Source organism: Tripterygium wilfordii, chromosome 8, assembly GCF_013401445.1.
Source record: "Tripterygium wilfordii isolate XIE 37 chromosome 8, ASM1340144v1, whole genome shotgun sequence".
Lineage (NCBI taxonomy): Eukaryota > Viridiplantae > Streptophyta > Magnoliopsida > Celastrales > Celastraceae > Tripterygium > Tripterygium wilfordii.
This window is the reverse complement of record NC_052239.1, coordinates 10,217,235-10,233,463: the sequence shown is the minus strand read 5'-3', so window position 1 is coordinate 10,233,463 and position 16,229 is coordinate 10,217,235. Positions and strand designations below refer to the sequence as shown.

General features: G+C 38.4%; 2 protein-coding genes, 1 non-coding gene and 1 pseudogene across 6 annotated transcripts; 1 reads left to right on the top strand and 3 right to left on the bottom strand.

The window, feature by feature from the left end:
* Positions 1 to 743: 743 nt before the first annotated feature.
* LOC120003633 lies at positions 744 to 2,261 on the top strand (annotated as a pseudogene).
* Positions 2,262 to 2,381: 120 nt separating this feature from the next.
* On the bottom strand, positions 2,382 to 6,097 carry LOC120003956 (CMP-sialic acid transporter 1-like). The gene is made up of 8 exons (XM_038853124.1): positions 5,935 to 6,097; positions 5,373 to 5,456; positions 4,979 to 5,193; positions 4,696 to 4,774; positions 3,870 to 4,039; positions 3,390 to 3,576; positions 2,866 to 2,943; positions 2,382 to 2,760 (listed from the first exon to the last, which is right to left on the bottom strand). Exons 1-8 carry the CDS (start codon positions 5,983 to 5,985, stop codon positions 2,629 to 2,631), a joined length of 996 nt encoding a protein of 331 aa, XP_038709052.1. The 5' UTR covers positions 5,986 to 6,097; the 3' UTR covers positions 2,382 to 2,628.
* A 1,630-nt stretch (positions 6,098 to 7,727) lies between these two features.
* On the bottom strand, positions 7,728 to 7,798 carry TRNAG-CCC. The gene has a single exon. It is a non-coding gene; the product is annotated as a tRNA-Gly (tRNA).
* A 95-nt stretch (positions 7,799 to 7,893) lies between these two features.
* Positions 7,894 to 13,030, bottom strand: LOC120003955 (protein LOW PSII ACCUMULATION 1, chloroplastic). 4 transcript variants are annotated; one of them, XR_005469410.1, is made up of 11 exons: positions 12,722 to 13,029; positions 12,113 to 12,216; positions 11,274 to 11,409; positions 10,772 to 11,003; positions 10,431 to 10,588; positions 9,875 to 10,063; positions 9,567 to 9,667; positions 9,177 to 9,273; positions 8,736 to 8,819; positions 8,539 to 8,591; positions 7,894 to 8,251 (listed from the first exon to the last, which is right to left on the bottom strand). XR_005469410.1 is itself a non-coding variant. In XM_038853121.1 (10 exons), exons 1-9 carry the CDS (start codon positions 12,986 to 12,988, stop codon positions 8,745 to 8,747), a joined length of 1,359 nt encoding a protein of 452 aa, XP_038709049.1. In that variant the 5' UTR covers positions 12,989 to 13,028; the 3' UTR covers positions 8,345 to 8,591; positions 8,736 to 8,744. The 4 variants fall into 4 exon arrangements, 2 of the variants coding, with proteins under 2 accessions (XP_038709049.1, XP_038709051.1); XM_038853121.1 differs by lacking the exon at positions 7,894 to 8,251 and having other exon boundaries at positions 8,345 to 8,591; positions 12,722 to 13,028; XM_038853123.1 differs by lacking the exons at positions 7,894 to 8,251; positions 9,177 to 9,273; positions 9,567 to 9,667 and having other exon boundaries at positions 8,345 to 8,591; positions 12,722 to 13,030.
* Between the last annotated feature and the right edge of the window lie 3,199 nt (positions 13,031 to 16,229).

The window sequence follows — 16,229 nt, the reverse complement described above, 5'->3', positions numbered from 1 at the left end:
AGCTTGTAAACTAGAGAGAAATGTTGGCTTAGAAGATAGAAGAAGAATAAGAAGAAGATCCCCTTCAATAGTGAAGGGTTTTGGCTTAAATAGTATCCTTGAAGGGACACATGTCCTCAAGCTTTACAGGGTTTGTCAAGGTTACGGTAAGAGAGAAACGATTTGTAGCGTAAGTGTGTCAGTACTAGGTTAGACCACTTTGTTAATTCGACGAAAGGGACAGAACAAGGGCTAGTTTTGTGTGTCAGAAGTGAGGTTTGACAAACCGGATTTTACCGAGAGATGTATGGGATGAATGCTTTTGTTGTAAGGAACGATGTTGGCACAAGTATCGAGGCTGTTCTCAAGGATGTATAAGGTAGAATGAGTGTTGGATTGATATGAAAGGGTTAACATTAGAATTTGATGTCGAAATGATGGAAGGTTGAGAGCTTGAGTCGAGATGATTGGGAGGTCGACATCGATGTGATGGGAAGGTCGATGTCGAAGTGATGAGAGATCGAGGTGGTAAAAAGGTCAGAGTCTCGAGGAATGCAACAAGGATGCAATTTCAAAAATTGTACCTGTCAAAAGTTCTTGAGCTCACAAAAAGAGGAGACGATTTTTGACCACTACATATGTAGAACTTCACAGTTCACACGAGAAATAGCGTCGTAATTGTGTCTTTGGCTCCATCGCGGTGTAATTTGAATAATATAAGAAAGGAAGGAAGCAATATTCAAATTAAACGGAGCCGTCGATGAAAAAGAGACCAGTCAGTGGAGTTCCCATGTCAGTGGGCGCCAGTCGAGTGTCTACATGAGAAAAAAGCAGATTTTGAGCTTGTCCCTGTTGATCTTGTGGCTGGTGAACACAAGCAACCTCCCTTCCTCGCCAAGAATGTAATTAATTACCATATGCTTTTTGATTTTTCATATGATTATCTTGTTCAAGAACTTGCATTTCTTGAGAATAATTTTTCGTTTGTTTTTAATTTGCGTTTATGTTAAGTGCAGCCATCTGGTGAGATTCCAGCACTTGTGGATGGTGATCTCACTCTATTCGGTAAGCTCTCAATTCTTATACCTTAAACGGATTCTCTTAAGGGTGTTACACTAGAAGTGTCTTAGCTTGGCGTTTACCATCCTCAAGCACTTGGCGTATGCACTTAGGCTATAAAGAATCTCACCCGAGGTCAAGAATTCTATTCTAAGTTGGTGTAGTTAATTCCAAGTGGTTTTCAATGGGCTGGGGGCCAAATGTCGGAGCCCGTTGGCCCTAGACCCAGTTGAGCCGTTGGATCGTGGCGTATTCTTGGGTACGTCGTGGGCCTGTAGGATTTTGTCAGGAAAAATAGGGATTAATCTTGTGCTTCCCTCCAAGCTTGGACACGCGGATTTATCCCTCAACGTAGAGCCAGTTTGCACGTGCCTAGCTTGACCCGAGTTTAGGCTTAGTAGGTTGTTCAAAAGGCATGTCTGCTGAGTTGTTATCGATTATATTATATTTTATATATAAATTATCTGGGGTTACTCTTAATTTTTCGAGGGAGGGGGAATTGAACCCTTCCAGTGATCTCTTTACAAACTCTTGATATCGATCACTAAATGATTACCATGCCAGAGTCCAGAGCAATCACAGCATATCTGGCTGAGAAATTCAAGAACACTGGTTATGATCTCTGAAGGCATTCAAACCCCAAAGAAGCTGCATTGGTGGTGGTCTGCTTAGAGGTGGAATCCCAAAACTACAATCCTGCTATAGCCCCAATTATCTTCCAACACTGGATTGTACCATTAATGGGTGGTAAGCCGCGATCGATGCCAACTTAGAGAAGCTGGGGAAAGTCCTCGATTTGTCTGAAGCTAAGCTGGGTGAAACCAAATATCTTGCAGGAGAGTTCTATAGCCTGGCTGATTTGCACCATCTTTCATACACTGTATTTAACGAAAACTCCTTATGCTGAAGTGATCAATGAGCGTTCCTATGTCAAGGCATGGTGGGAGGAGATTCCTTCCAGGCCTGCTTCCAAGAAAATCATGGAGGGCATGGCTTTTGGTTAGAGGTTAAATTCCATGAACTCTGTAATCCTTTTCCTTTTTTTTTTATGAACATTATTTACACCTCATTTTTTTCTAAGTACACTCCATTCTAATGTGTTTTTAAAGCGTTAATGAGGTGTACTTAATAAAAAAGGTGCAAATATTTTTATTTTTTTTGTTTCTTTGTTTTTTTCTTAACGAAATAACTGTTTTTGCCAAGATTCTTCAGTTCTTGCAATGGCAAACACCCAGTGGGCCTTTAGATGAATTGCATTTTGTTTGTGTTTTGGCTCTTTGCTTTCAATCTTGGGATGAAGGCTTCAACCTTGTGACAGAACTAGTACAAGTGAGATCATAATATATTTGGAATTGGAAATCCTGTAATTAATATGGTAAAAATAAACAAGATTCTTCAGGTTTTTAGTCCTCATGTTAGTACATGGGTTGTCCATAATCAACCAATTGGTCAATTAAATTCATGTCAAAAAATCAAGGGAAAAAAAATCTGACTTTGCAAATTGCAATCACTCTTTTACCTCTTTTGCTTTTGTTGGGCAGACAACGAAGCATTAGTTTTCTACACCCTTGACTGATTTTGTTGGGAATCTTATCTTCGTTCGATCGAGACTTCTTTTAGACTCTCAGGAGCAGGTTTCACCAAGGGCAAATCTACAAGCATGTTTGCAGGGGCAAAATACATGTGTAACGACATCATACAAATGATGATGCCCAAGAAGAGCTGTGGCAAAAAAAACAGTTAGTATCGAACAGAGAATCAATTATCCTAGTACAGATCTCAGAGAATATGAACAAAAGTGCATGATTTCTGAGCAGGGATTCTTACTTGTAATGTAGGTTTGAAATTAAAAAGGTATATAGATAGAACCATTGTCAACAGCATTGCCATTGAGGTGGAATAAACCTGAAAGAAGCAAATCATCATTTATTTATTCAATCAGTGCTTCACTATTCTTTAGCAACGGTGACACATAAAATTGATTGTGTAGCCACAACACTATCATGCTTAGAGCCTGATCTTGTGGCACAGCTATAGCGTGAAGATTAGATTCGCTAAAGCTCATCCAAGACAAGTCCTGGTAAGAATTGCAAGTCACTTTAAATAACAAGGGTTCTGTGCAAAATGCAGAATATTAATATCCATTAGCTGTGGAAAGAGAGGGTGCCTATCCCACTGAAAGTGACAAGAAAGTGAAGAAACTTCAAAAGGGAAAAAACATAAAATCATGCCTGCAGTCTCTCAAGTCTTTCAAAATGGAGGGGGCACTATTCTTTCTTCACAAATGCCAATTTCTCGGCCCAGGGTTGAGAAACTATGAATGTTACTCTGAAGAAAACATAGAACATTACCTTTATGATATTGTCAGCATACTTCATCAACCACGAAACCAGTAAGCCAGTGGATCCGAGATTCAGAACTACAAGCCAAGTTGTGATGCTATATCCACTGAAAAGGCGTTGCCACCAAGGACCCTTTTCAAATCCACCACTGAAGTCATCCAGAGAAAGCCGTGCCATATTAAATAAAACACCAAACCTGAAAAGGGTTGAAAACAGCAGAAAAATCACCACTATAATGGATGGTGAAAAGTTTTAGAAACTATGATAGTACACAGTAACCATTATTTGTAGAGGAGACAACAAAGCCGCACCTAAAATTATCATATCAAGAGAGCATGAGGAAGGTCGAATATCATCTTCTAACATAAAATGATTGAAAAATAGTGCCAGTTGCTAATAATGTTGGGGCTGCCACTATTAATGTAAAACAATATTATAAAACTAGGGTTACCCTGAAAAGCAACTAGTAATGGGGAGAAAGATACCTACGTATACAATTGTACATTCTGCCAGTACAAGCTGTCATCATTCTTCTTCATCAGAAACTCAGTGTAAACGCCAGCTAATGCTGATAGACAAGCTGATAGGACTCCCAACATATATCCTTGTATCGGTGCAGCGAACATAGACTCACATGAAGCTTCTCCACAACCTTTAACCTGGAATGTTTGTGGTCAAGATTACGTCCAACTTCCAACTAAACAAGTCCAATAATAAGAGTCCATGTGGAAAGTGCACCGCTTTCTTAAATTAAGCATGAGTTCCTGAATGCAGTCTATTAGGGTCGCAATAACTCAAAACAAACAAACTTGCATAATTGTCAACATACCGGCCGGACCTTTTGAGTTTATTGAGGTGGAGAACTCTAGTAAGTTTCTCGTAAATATTACAATTGAAAGTACAAAACCTACTACTTTTCCTTCTGTTCCAGTCAATACCCCATTTTTCCTTTTCTGCTAGAACAAAGAGGGGGGCATAGAACTTGACTTGAAAGTGTCCCGGGGAGAGAGGATTGTAAGATGAAAATACTGCTAGTATGATCAAGGCCACAAGTTAACACAAACACCTTCTTTAAATAACTTACTCGAATATTGGTTTTCAATATCCTATAAGCACAGAGATCAGGGGCAAAAGCTTATACCTTACCTCGATTTAAGTATTACTTCAAGTATAATCAAAATTGGGTCCCACAAACATTAAGCCCCAACACATATAATCAATTGCAACTAGAACACTGAAAGACAAACCAAATTGCATGGGAATGCTACGTGAAATGCAGCTTTTAAAACAACCCAGAATAGTTTCTAATTATCACCTGGCTAGTGGTTGTTCCAAAAGCTAACAAAACAATCGCCATCCACTGTAAATTAGACAGTTTCCTCTTCAGGAAAACCCTAAAAAGTGAAGAAGACAAAACAATGGATAACATCTCCCACAAATAAATTTAAGATAATATTTTAATGAAAATTTAAGATAAATAATTGCAACAAACTAAGATATTAAAAAATGTTATCACGGCAAACAGTGAAAAAAAGTCAAATAGTTGAAAACAAATATACAATCCATGTGATTTAATTTAATGAGGACAAAGTATGCACCTGAATAAAATGCCAGTGGTGACAATCTTCAGATTACCCATTATTTGGTACGTTGATGTATCCACATAAGTCAAAGTAGCAAATTGAACATTGTTATGGATCAGATAAATAATCGAAGGGATGGGATATAGACGCACACTCTTCCATTCTGTAGTCATCCTCGTAGAAGATGATACTTTGCACTCTCTCCAAAGAAGTAAACCAGAAACCAATAGCTACAGGTTACACAAACAGCACACGAGCAATTTCAAGATTTACAACAAAAGGGGACAAAAAGTTTAGACGGAATAATCTGCCAGTTCTTTGTTCAAGTATACATGGTTCAAGCAGGACAAAGGACTTTTCATAAAGCTGATATACAATCGAATTAAACAAAAAATAGAAGCAAAGGTACCTTGAAAGCTTCAGCAAGAAATGGAATAGTTGCATAGTCATACAAGTACCGTCCATTATATTGAGATAGAGTAGTCAAAATCCCCTGTTATCAAATTAAAAGAACAGGCAGAAGAGGACACATCAAAAGCTTTTCTTAAGATTCAATTACAGAAATCAACTATGCCAAGATAAACCTCACAACAACAAAGACCTCTTCTTCTAATTAGCTTGGATATACTACATATAAAGGAGTAACAACCAAACGAAACTACAAAATACTCCTTGAATGCAACGCATGCAGGTATACTTAGGGCAATTACTGTCACACATCAGATACATTTCCACGGAATCGTTCAAATCACGGCGTAATTAAGACTCAAGTTGATCATATAAATCTCACAATTATTGCCTAAAATCGTACAATTAGGGAAATTATGGATTATGACAGCTCGAAACTTAACAACAGCACCAACTGCACATTAAGATTAAGCAATGGAGAAGCATTATGACTACAGCACAAGAGAGATCTGTGGTGCAGATCGAAGCTTCAGAGATAGGGTTTGAAAGAGGAAGTTACTGACCTGGGAGCTCGTTAGAACAGTAAGTAGAGCGGCGACGAAGTACCACTGCATCGTGTTCTACGTCTACGTTAGTAACTCACTTCGTTGCATTTTATTCTTCACTCACTGTTGTCCTGCTTTCATGCGTCGCTTGCTGAGAATCCCGAAGGAAACAAACAAATATAGAAGGTCAAAATCCCATGGAGATCTCCATGGGAGGTGTAAAGTGGGCCGGCGGCCGTGAGCACAGCAGCACGGCCCGGCCCCTTACCTGATACAAGGGCTGGGTCGGGGTTCTCAGCCCAAACGGACTGGCCCGGAAAGGAAGGTTTTAAGTAGGGGTGAATATCGGGTCGGGTCTCGGGTTATCGGACCGGGTCTGACCCGACCCGATAATTTTTAAGATCAATAGACCCGGTCCGTTAGCCATGTAAAAAATATTCCGGGTTATCGGGTTCGGGCCACCGGGCTATCGGGTTCGGACCGGGTTAACCCGGTGGCCCGGTAGAAAGAAGACATTAAAACAAACAGCTGACTGTTCAAAGGCTTCTTTGTGCTCTTTTTTTTTTTTTTTTAGTAAAACTTCTTTGTGCTTTAAAGGCCCGTTCCATGTGCCTCTCTTTTTATAAACAATGTGGGATACTAAAAAGTGAACTAACAAGTTGCTTAAAAAAATATATATATTATATTTCTATAAAAATAAATTGTTTGTCTTCACCAATACAAGCCTTCTTTTCTCCTTGAAACACCACCTTTTAACTAGACCAGGTGAAAGAGTGAGGAGACTGAGACGAGCTAAGTTTAGGGGTGTTTCAGTGTTTGTGTGTTTTGGTTAAGATTCTTAAGGAGCACTAGTTGAGCTCTAATTGAGCTTCAAAAATCTTTTTGATGCATCATGCCGTTGGACTGTACAATGCTTTTGTTTCACCTAACCCATTGGACTGTACAATTCTTGCTGGCAGAAAGATTTGTTTGAGAAATTCCCATCACAAGTGAGAATCGCAATGAGAAACACATGCAAAATCAAATTGTCAGACATGTCAGTATCCCACATCGTAAAAGTTGAAAGAGAAGCATGGGCAAAATGGCTATAAAAGCACAAAGAAACACACGATTTGACACAAAGTCAAAAACATTTAATTTAAAAATTATCGTGGGCCGGGTTATCGGGTCACCCGATAACCCGAAAATGACATAAATATTAACCCGGAACCCGGTCCTGTTATTAATTTTTCGGGCCGGGTTTGGTCCGGACCGATAAATAATGTTTCGGGTCAGCCCGATAAGCTCCGGGTTGGTCCGGGTCTCCGGGTCGGACCGGGTTTGCAGACCCGCTGAACACCCCTAGTTTTAAGGATGTGGGACGTGGACCACCTGGTGCTAGGTCCGGCCCGACATGGGCCGGCCCAAATGGTCAAGAACACAATCTCTAATCTCAATGGACATGGCCCATCGTGAGCCCAACCCGGGCCGTCTGCCAAAAGGAAAGGGAAGGTGCAGTTATTAACTTATTGGGGAAGACGGGTGTTGTTATGCATAAGGACTTATTACGTATATATGTATGTAGTTAGGAACATAAGGGGTTCGGGCGCGAGAAATGGCTCTGATGAGGGTGTTGTAAATGAACATACGGGCTATTAACGAGAGGTGGTTTGATTGATGATCGATTGTGTTAGGTATATATGTGTCCAAAATTCAATTTCAATAAAAAGCATATTTCTCAACAATATTTCAAAAAAAAAAAAACATCGGGTTTAGGGAGTTGGGTGGAGAAGAAGAAGAGTAGGCAAGGAAAAAATTAAAACAAACAATAGTGCGCATCCGGGGAATCGAACCCCGGTCAGTACCGTGGGAGGGTACTATGATACCACTACACTAGATGCGCTTGTTTGTTTGTTCCGCTAAAACAATCAATTTCAATCTTCTTACTCTAATCTTATTTTTGTTTACATATATTTCACATTGTTATGTAATCACTGCTGGTGTTGTAGAAGTTTTCGAACCCCAATTGATTCTTCTTTAAATAATCAGCAGAAACATTAAACATTAACCTTGCGGTTTGATTCTGATCACATAGTTTTAAAGTTGTCACAAATTGGCTCAACTATAGCTCGACGGTAGTTGCTAGCAGGGGCTTACTGTACGCAAGAGGTGCCGATACGGTGATGCCTTACTACATTACAGTTGCCGAAGTGACAGACCGTATCTCCAACCTTCGGAATCAGCTTGCAATGCGTGGCATCAAAGATGAAGGTCTCACAGTACCGTCGGAGCATGGCGCGGAGAATCGTAAGACGAGTAGCGACACCCCTGGAGATTTTACGTATAGTGTACGGTACTGACAATGTAAATGGAATGAGAGCAATAAATCCTTGATATTCATTATTTATTCTACATGTAAGCTCAAGAAAATTCCGATAGTTTTATAACCACTTAAAGAAAATCCAATATCTTCTGTGCACTTCAAGAAATAAAAAAAAAAAATGCTGCTTGCGGTATCAGATCTAAGTATTAGATGGAGAACCCCAAATCAATTTCCAAAAACCAATTCCTTGTTTTTCTCTTATGTTTTCGCATTATACCATTTACAAATTAATACTGCCGCTGGATGGAAGAATTTATTACCAGGTTCTAGCAATGTAACCGGAGCAAGAGAGCGGTGTTTCTTGCACTCGACTCTGTAGTAAGACCAAAACAAAACAAAAAAAACAACCTTTTGTAGTAAGTCACCATGAGGCATCTTCAAGGTGGTTTCTGTATCATAAGAAGTACAAAACTTTAAGAGTGTTGTGTATACGCTTGTTTGAGAATCCGGATGTTACCTGGGATTTTTATCTTTCTAGCTTGCTCAGCAATGCTTCCATCGGTGGAAGCTCACTCACAATTTTTTCCCAGTCTGGCATGCCCTGCAAACAAACAGACAGTCGTAAGTCTACATATGAAACCTATACTGGTCCAAGGTAAGAAAGGGCGGAATTTCGGAATAACTGACAACAGGAGAGCATACGATTTATATTCAATTGAGCATCTCTACTGGAAGGATCAAGAATGCAGATGGGAAAAACAATATGCATCTTAAAAACATTTGCGATCAAAACCATGATGAAAATTTCGAAAATTTTAATCTTTCCCACAGCATAGCAATCCAGCAAATAGTAATTCGCTGTTTCTCTAACGACGCCAATGAAGCAAGCTAACTGATAACTAATCAAAATCCATTTCAACCTATGGACCGCTAAAAAGTTCTCTAACATGTCACTTACTTTCCCTGATCTTCGAACTTGGCCATCCAAACGCAGTATTATGTAGACATCCTCACCGGGGGAAACTCCTTCAAACTTTTGTTGATCCCTTATCCACCTAAAATTGAAAAACTATATGACTAGCCAGATAAACCAAAATTCTAATCGGAAACAACCACAAAGTCCATCATCAACTTTAGCTTATACATGACTAATAGAAACATAGTTCAAAAAGTTAGAGATCCAGGTTAAAAAAAGAAAAGAAAATGGATGTTTGCTTTGTAATTTGTCGACACGCAGTTCCTTCTGACAAGCAATGTAACATTATTTTTGTGAAGCATACAACAAAAACAACGGTTATAAAGGGGGTAGAAAAAGGAGATGAATGCAAAGTGAGGTAAAAATTAAGACCTCTCCCATTCTGCAGGTGACACAACCTCAGCTTTAAACCGAATCTCAGCTTTTAACTTTGATTTTGCAGTTACTGACTGAGCTCGTTTCTCAAAGTCTTCCTATCACAGTGATATCAGATTGAATCAAGGAAGGAACAGAACAATCAAACCTTAAAGCAAGCTTGCAAATAATTTTGTGCCATAAAGAGAGTGTTTTTTACATCCAAGGCATACCAAATGGAATGTGTTGTACTACTAATCAGAACCCAAAAAAAGGGGCATAAGAAAGTAAAACATATATCATAGACTATAACTTTTGTTTCTTACCCCAATGGAAGGCAGAGCTGCAGCACCTTTAGGAGAAACACCGAAGCCTTTCTTCTCCACTTCCTGTGTTCTACCTTCACCCCAAATAACAGGAACTAAAAGAACACCTCTTCTAAGGAGTTCAGTCCGGAATCTCTCTGCCTTTTTCATGGCCAAAGATACACTCTCTTTATTTCCCGCTAAAATCACCTAAAGCCATTAGTCAATTATACCACTGACATGATATGAAAAGGACAAGCATCTACGTAAAAGAAAGAAAAGTTAACCTATAACAAGCTAAATCCAAATTTCTTTGACGTTAAATTTAACATGCATTCAGACTGTGTTAGATGAGATCATGAGAAAAGTATGTCATTGAATCACAGGAGGGAAAATGCAGTAACCTATTTCTGTAACAACTTACAAAATCATTGACAGGAAAATATCATTCTTATAATATCATATGATACTATAACATCTGTTCAGCTCAGGAAATTCTAAAATACAATCATATGGGCTCATCTAAAGCAGGCAAATGCAATCATTAACTAATATAAATAAGAGTCTGGATACTAACTGGCCTCACGGTGTCACGCAACTGCACAAGTTCAACAACCCGATTAGTGGAAAGACGCAAAGGTAACCTTGATAAAGTTTCATCTCGGGAAATTTTAGCTAGTTGTTCTTCTTCCTTTTTGTTGTCCCAAAAGAACAAAGCCATAAAAACAATGATACCTGCAGATAGCTGAACCAAAAGCTTAGTCATTTTATGAAGGATGCTATGAAGCATTTGCTAAATATTTGCATTAGGTTTATTGATTCTAGTGCAATTAGCTTGTCAATGTTAGTTTGTACTAAACATGTATCAATTGTAACTCTGATCTCCTTCCATGGAAGTAAAAGGGGATCAAGACCTACCTCCAACGTTAATGGCTGCATTTCCTGCTGTTTCCCAGAGATCAGGAGCATCCTCACCACCTTTAATTGCACGAAACAGCATTGGTATGGTAAAGAACGTTGAAATTCCTGCAGCTGCCGTGAATGCTACATAAAAGAATCTCCTAACCCCGCGAAATGGTGCTTGGACTTCACTAATGAGCTTTAGATCTCTACGAAAACTTTGGCCAATATCTTCCCCACCCAGTATAGCCTGTATATAACAATAATCATAAGAGAATCACTGCAAAAAAATAAATAAAAATTAAGCTATTAAATGGGATAAATCATGCAAAATGTTCAACTATAGCTAGAACCTTTTTTTTAGTGAGTCTATCATCTTCAAATTCAAGGATGTTAAAGGAACCTGATTACGAAAGGTGCAATTTTTAATACTACATAGAAGGTTACTACATAAGTTTTCAAGGTGCATAAGTGAGGAAGAAAAATAGACACTTAGTAGAAAAATCTGCATCTGACAAACCTCTTCTTTCAATTCCTTGAACTCAGGCAAAGCTCTAAAGGATGCCAAATCAGGATCATTAAGAATGGTGCCAAATTTAAGGTTATATTCCCTTAAAGCGGTCCGCAGACAATCAGCAGCCTTCTTTCCTTCCCCGCTTCCTCAGAAAAAGAAAGAAAAGTAAAGTTAATCTTCTTAGCTAAACAGCCTCTATATAAATTAACATCTAAATTACAAACACGATAACTTAAAAAAAATACAAACCAAATGCTTTTAGCATGTGCTCATTCATACTGAGATATATGAAAAAAATTCAGAATAACGGTCCACTTGTCACAAACTTAATATACCTTTCTGCTAGGACAATTCTAATTTGAGTATTAATCTTTTGTGCAAAACTTCATAAGTGGTTCTGAAAGCATTTTAGAAAAAAAACTGAACCAACAACCTAACAAACTTTTTGAACTAACATCCAAAGGAGTTTATCTCCATCTTTAAAAAATACGAGGGGAATGTTATTCTTGTATCCAGCATAAGATACTCAGTTACTTTATAAATTCTTCAGTTTAAATAATAAGAATCCAGTATTTAACTATACTCCAATAGAAGCCGCAGCCCCCAAAAAAAAGAACTCTTAAAGATGAACCACCTCTATAGTGAAGAAAGCTATGGAGAGAAAATGATTACATAAATAAGCATCTAGTTTGTGGCATATTTCCCAGTGGACAATTACTATTCCGGTATTCCGTCAACTATTTTAAAACTAAAACAAATAAAAGAAATTCAATAGAAATGGTTGATCAGAGACAGGAGAAAACAAACTCTCGAAACTTATTTATTAGAAAATCTGAAATTCCCACCGGTAGGCATGACAGCAGGCTTTGTTATAGAGTGCAGCTTGGGCCTCTGTAGGGTTGGGATCCAAAATAAGTGCTGTTTCAAACTGGACTAATGCATCTTTAACCTGAAAAGTGAAAAGTAAGACACCTGGGATCAAATAAAAATCGAGATAAATGCACGTACAATGTTAGAAACTGAAGAAAACAGATGAGGATGTTAGATGTCAGTGATCTCTTCATTCTTTGGTCCAAGGGGAAACCCACAGGGTTCGTAGACCAAAATCATCAATCCCACTGAGACTTGAAACTAGGATGCCCGTATTAAAATTCTAAAGTTAACATCATTAGCATTTTTCCAAAGAATCCAGTAAGTGTTTTCAAGTTTATAATTACAAAATAATGCAAGAAGTGTTCAAAAAAGAATCCCATTATCTTTCCAAAGATCATCAAGGTGCACTGCGAAGCAATTCAAAGAACTCAATAAACATATGCTTTGAAATATATTACAAGTGGGAAGTTACAAAATTACAACATCCGAACAACAAACTAAACAAGAATTGACGAAAATTCCATATGCCAATCTCACAAATATAGGATAAGAAAAATGAACAACAGACAAATTACACATACCCGTCCTTTGGAGAAGAGTGAGAGACCCAAATTGACACACGATTCAGCTGTCTGTGAATCGGTTTCTGGGGACTGAGAAGTAGACGAAGACGACGAGGAGCAAGAAATGCTATAGAAATGAGCCTTTGATTCTGAATTGAAGAGCGTAAATTTGTTGGAGGGCCATGGTGGTCTTGGTCTTGATGAAAATCTTGAATTTGCGAAGCAGAGCAGTTGATTGTTCAGTGACAGAGCAGCCACGGCCATTGGAGCTTCACGAACACACATGGGGGATAAACATTTTGTAGCATCCCGGGGGAGGAGTAGGAATACAACAAGACTATACGTTGCGTATCTGAAACCGTATGTAAAGCTATCGTATATACTTAGAGTGTATAATGCGAGGACTTTTTGGTAGGCCTGGGCCTGGGAAGTTTAACAAATGGGCCGAGTTCAAAATTGGGAGCGGCCCATAATCTCGGCTTTGCCTTTTAGAATGCCGCCTGATTCTACGGCCCTACGGTAGACTTCTGGATTGCGGCCTTGCGGGATTATTATCCGGTCCATCATCTCAGCTTGTAATTTTAATTTCTTTCCTTCTTTCTTTGTAAAAAAAACAAAGTGATAACACCTAACAATGACCTTCCAATAATGCGTCGACACGCGTCACCGAGATGCCGAGTAACATTTTTCCTAATAGTTAGGGTAAGAAACATCTTTCTATTGGAATTGGACTATGTACTAGGTAATTCTAAGTCTTTGAACTAGTTGATTACTAACAAAAGGGAGAGCTCGGAGCATAAAAACACTCTTAGTTTTCATTTCACACCAGAACTGATTTGAGGATTGGAGAGTCCCTTGAGAATAAACTCGAGGACTCCATAGCTAACTCTTTTCTTGTGCATGCAATCAAGAACAACCAAACAATCTTCTTCTGACAGTTAACCTAATCATCATGATATATCGAAAAAACCGAACAAGTTTTGAACGTCATAAGTATGTGTTTGTGCATTTACATCAAATTTTTTTAACATAAGTCAAAAGGTAGAAAGTTCATGCTGCTTCGACTCGTCTCGTCGGAGTAAAAGATTGATAAATTAGTAGTTTTAGATAAAAAGGAGACCCAAATAATGGGATTCCATGAAATCCCAAAACCAGCGAAAGTGGAATTCAAGCCCCAATCGTCACCACTACTACTACTTTACGGTACAATTCCTTTTGGTGGTTGAGAAAAGAATGAATCAATGATGCTGATCTCACGCCCAATAAGGTCATTTCAGGAACAAATAGTCCTGGAAACATTCCCTGACTTTCACGTGAAAAAGCATACCATATTTTTCATGTTAAAAGGTGTTTGTGCCATCTAATTTGGCACTTTTTTTTCCTTCTCCACGACGCTATTTTTTCATTCGATGCGCGCAAAAGGCTGCCTTCATTTTTTGTTATAATTGGTTGATCCATCCAATAACACAATACTCGCCAAAGCATTTATTTTGTCTTTGATTGTATGTATACTCTACACAATCAAAATTTCAATTGTTGTAATTAGTTTATCTTATGCATAATGGCGTGTGAATTGTTACTCTACTGGATATTTTCCGCCCACTAAAGAACTGTCCGCTCCGGCCATCTGTGTATTGGTTAGTTCAGTCCCTCATGGGATAGGCCGGTCAATAAGCACATCAATCTCACGGATTTATTTTAGGAAAATATCACGCCTCCCCCACTCGAACACATGACATGACCTCTTGTTGATGGTCCTGATGCGAGAGTAAGTACCCAACTTACCATCTATCACAGTTACATTGCATATTGATTGTAACCTAGAAATCACAAAAAAAAAAAAAAATCTTTTCTTAAATAATATTGGAACTCGTAAGTTATATAGAAATCAAACCCTCGACAACCTCCAAATAGGACAGATTTCCTCCTAATCAACGATTTCCGCAATGTGAAACTAATGTTACTTTTTTTTTTTGGCAACATTGAATCCACCTAGTTGTTCGGTAAACCCCGGGCTATATGGAAGACCCCACAACTCCCATAGACTAGTTGAGACTTGAACCAAGACCTAGTGTGAGAAGATAACGCAGAGTCCAAGACCTAGTGCGAGAAGATAACGTAGAGTGACATTTGCACACGTTGGGCTGAATAAGGACTCATATTGCAGATTATGATAATAAAAACACCCATGAGAATTGAATTCACGACCTCCCGCTTGCTCTAAGAATTACCATGGTCAAGTTCACCATCTCAGCGAAGGACCCGTTGTTCCTCCATAGAGCTCACCTCATGTATTAAACACCATAATAGTATCATTTTTTTTCCAGCATAAAGAAAATTACATTCTAAACAACAGCATCTTAGATTTACCCTTTTTTCCACCATGTTTTAATCAAGTCTTTGCCGACAATACGTTTGCACAATTTCCCTGTAAGTGAATTCATGACATGGAAGAATATATGTGTGTGTGTGAGATATGGAATGAATTGAAGTACGTAAAGAGAAATGATGATTTTGTAGCTGTACTTTGACAAGTGCGGTTGTGTACGGGGATTAAGGAATACAATGATTCGACCAAGTGCACGCTACGCTATGTGCTCCCTCCTGTTCACTTTCTTCTCCATTATCCCCAAGTTTTCCTTATTTGTATTCCACTACCCTAACCCTCCACTTTCTCTCTTGCATAAATATGAAAATATTTCACCATGTGTGCATGTGTTTGGACATCGACAAAAGACAAAGAAAAAGAAAAAAGCACACAATGACAAACTATACAAGTCAGATCGATCGATCGATGAGCGGACATCCACCTTGTTCAATTCAATTGTACGTTTGTCCTAAAGATGATGATCTTTTATCATTACATAAATACGGTTCTTGGAGCATTTCTTCATCTCATTGAGTGGTTGAGATTAATGCTTCATCTTTAGTTTGTCAACGTGTAGTGATTTCCATACTCTGTTTCAAATTCAATACAAAAAGGAAGTTGACTATACTCCACCTAATTAATCCAACATATCTGGGCTAATTAATCCAACATATCTGGGTTAGTGTCCAATTATCCATTCAATCCCCTAAAATTTTACTTTGTTTTGCTGCACAGACACCCCCTATAAGAGAAAATTAAATTTTATTTTGTTGCAGACACCCAAACTCTGAATTCCCTTGGGGATCTGGTTGTATATTTCTGTTTTCTTCATGGCACTGCTTAAGAATATGACATTATAACATAAGAGTCCTCTTTAGATACATAGATAACCCTAATATTTGGCTTTATTTGATTGTCTCATGCTCTGCATTTAGGCAAGAAAAATGAGAAATGTCGGTTCTGTTACCGCCTTACCGGTACATATAATCGTAATTGGTGATTAGTCTTAGTCTTGTCGCGCAACTGGGATGTAAGAATAGTGTTTTAGACAGTGTCATGTATGTCATGAAGCTTAATTCATCAAGTCACAGTAGAAATATAAGATTGATTGCCAACAAGTACCAGCCCTGTCATGAATCACATTAGAAAAATGTCCAT

Bases quoted from the DNA above. Each gene is read 5' to 3' on its own strand.
- LOC120003956 (XM_038853124.1), bottom strand. From the start codon at position 5,985: ATGCAGTGGTACTTCGTCGCCGCTCTACTTACTGTTCTAACGAGCTCC. The intron at 5,457-5,934 runs GTCAGTAACTTC...ATTTGATAACAG, and splicing joins CTGTTCTAACGAGCTCCCAG to GGGATTTTGACTACTCTATC. The intron at 4,775-4,978 runs GTGCATACTTTG...TTCACTTTTTAG, and splicing joins ACCACTGGCATTTTATTCAG to GGTTTTCCTGAAGAGGAAAC.
- LOC120003955 (XM_038853121.1), bottom strand. From the start codon at position 12,988: ATGTGTGTTCGTGAAGCTCCAATGGCCGTGGCTGCTCTGTCACTGAAC. The intron at 9,668-9,874 runs GTAAGAAACAAA...TCACTGTGATAG, and splicing joins CAGCTCTGCCTTCCATTGGG to GAAGACTTTGAGAAACGAGC. The intron at 9,274-9,566 runs GTCTTAATTTTT...TTTCAATTTTAG, and splicing joins TCACCTGCAGAATGGGAGAG to GTGGATAAGGGATCAACAAA.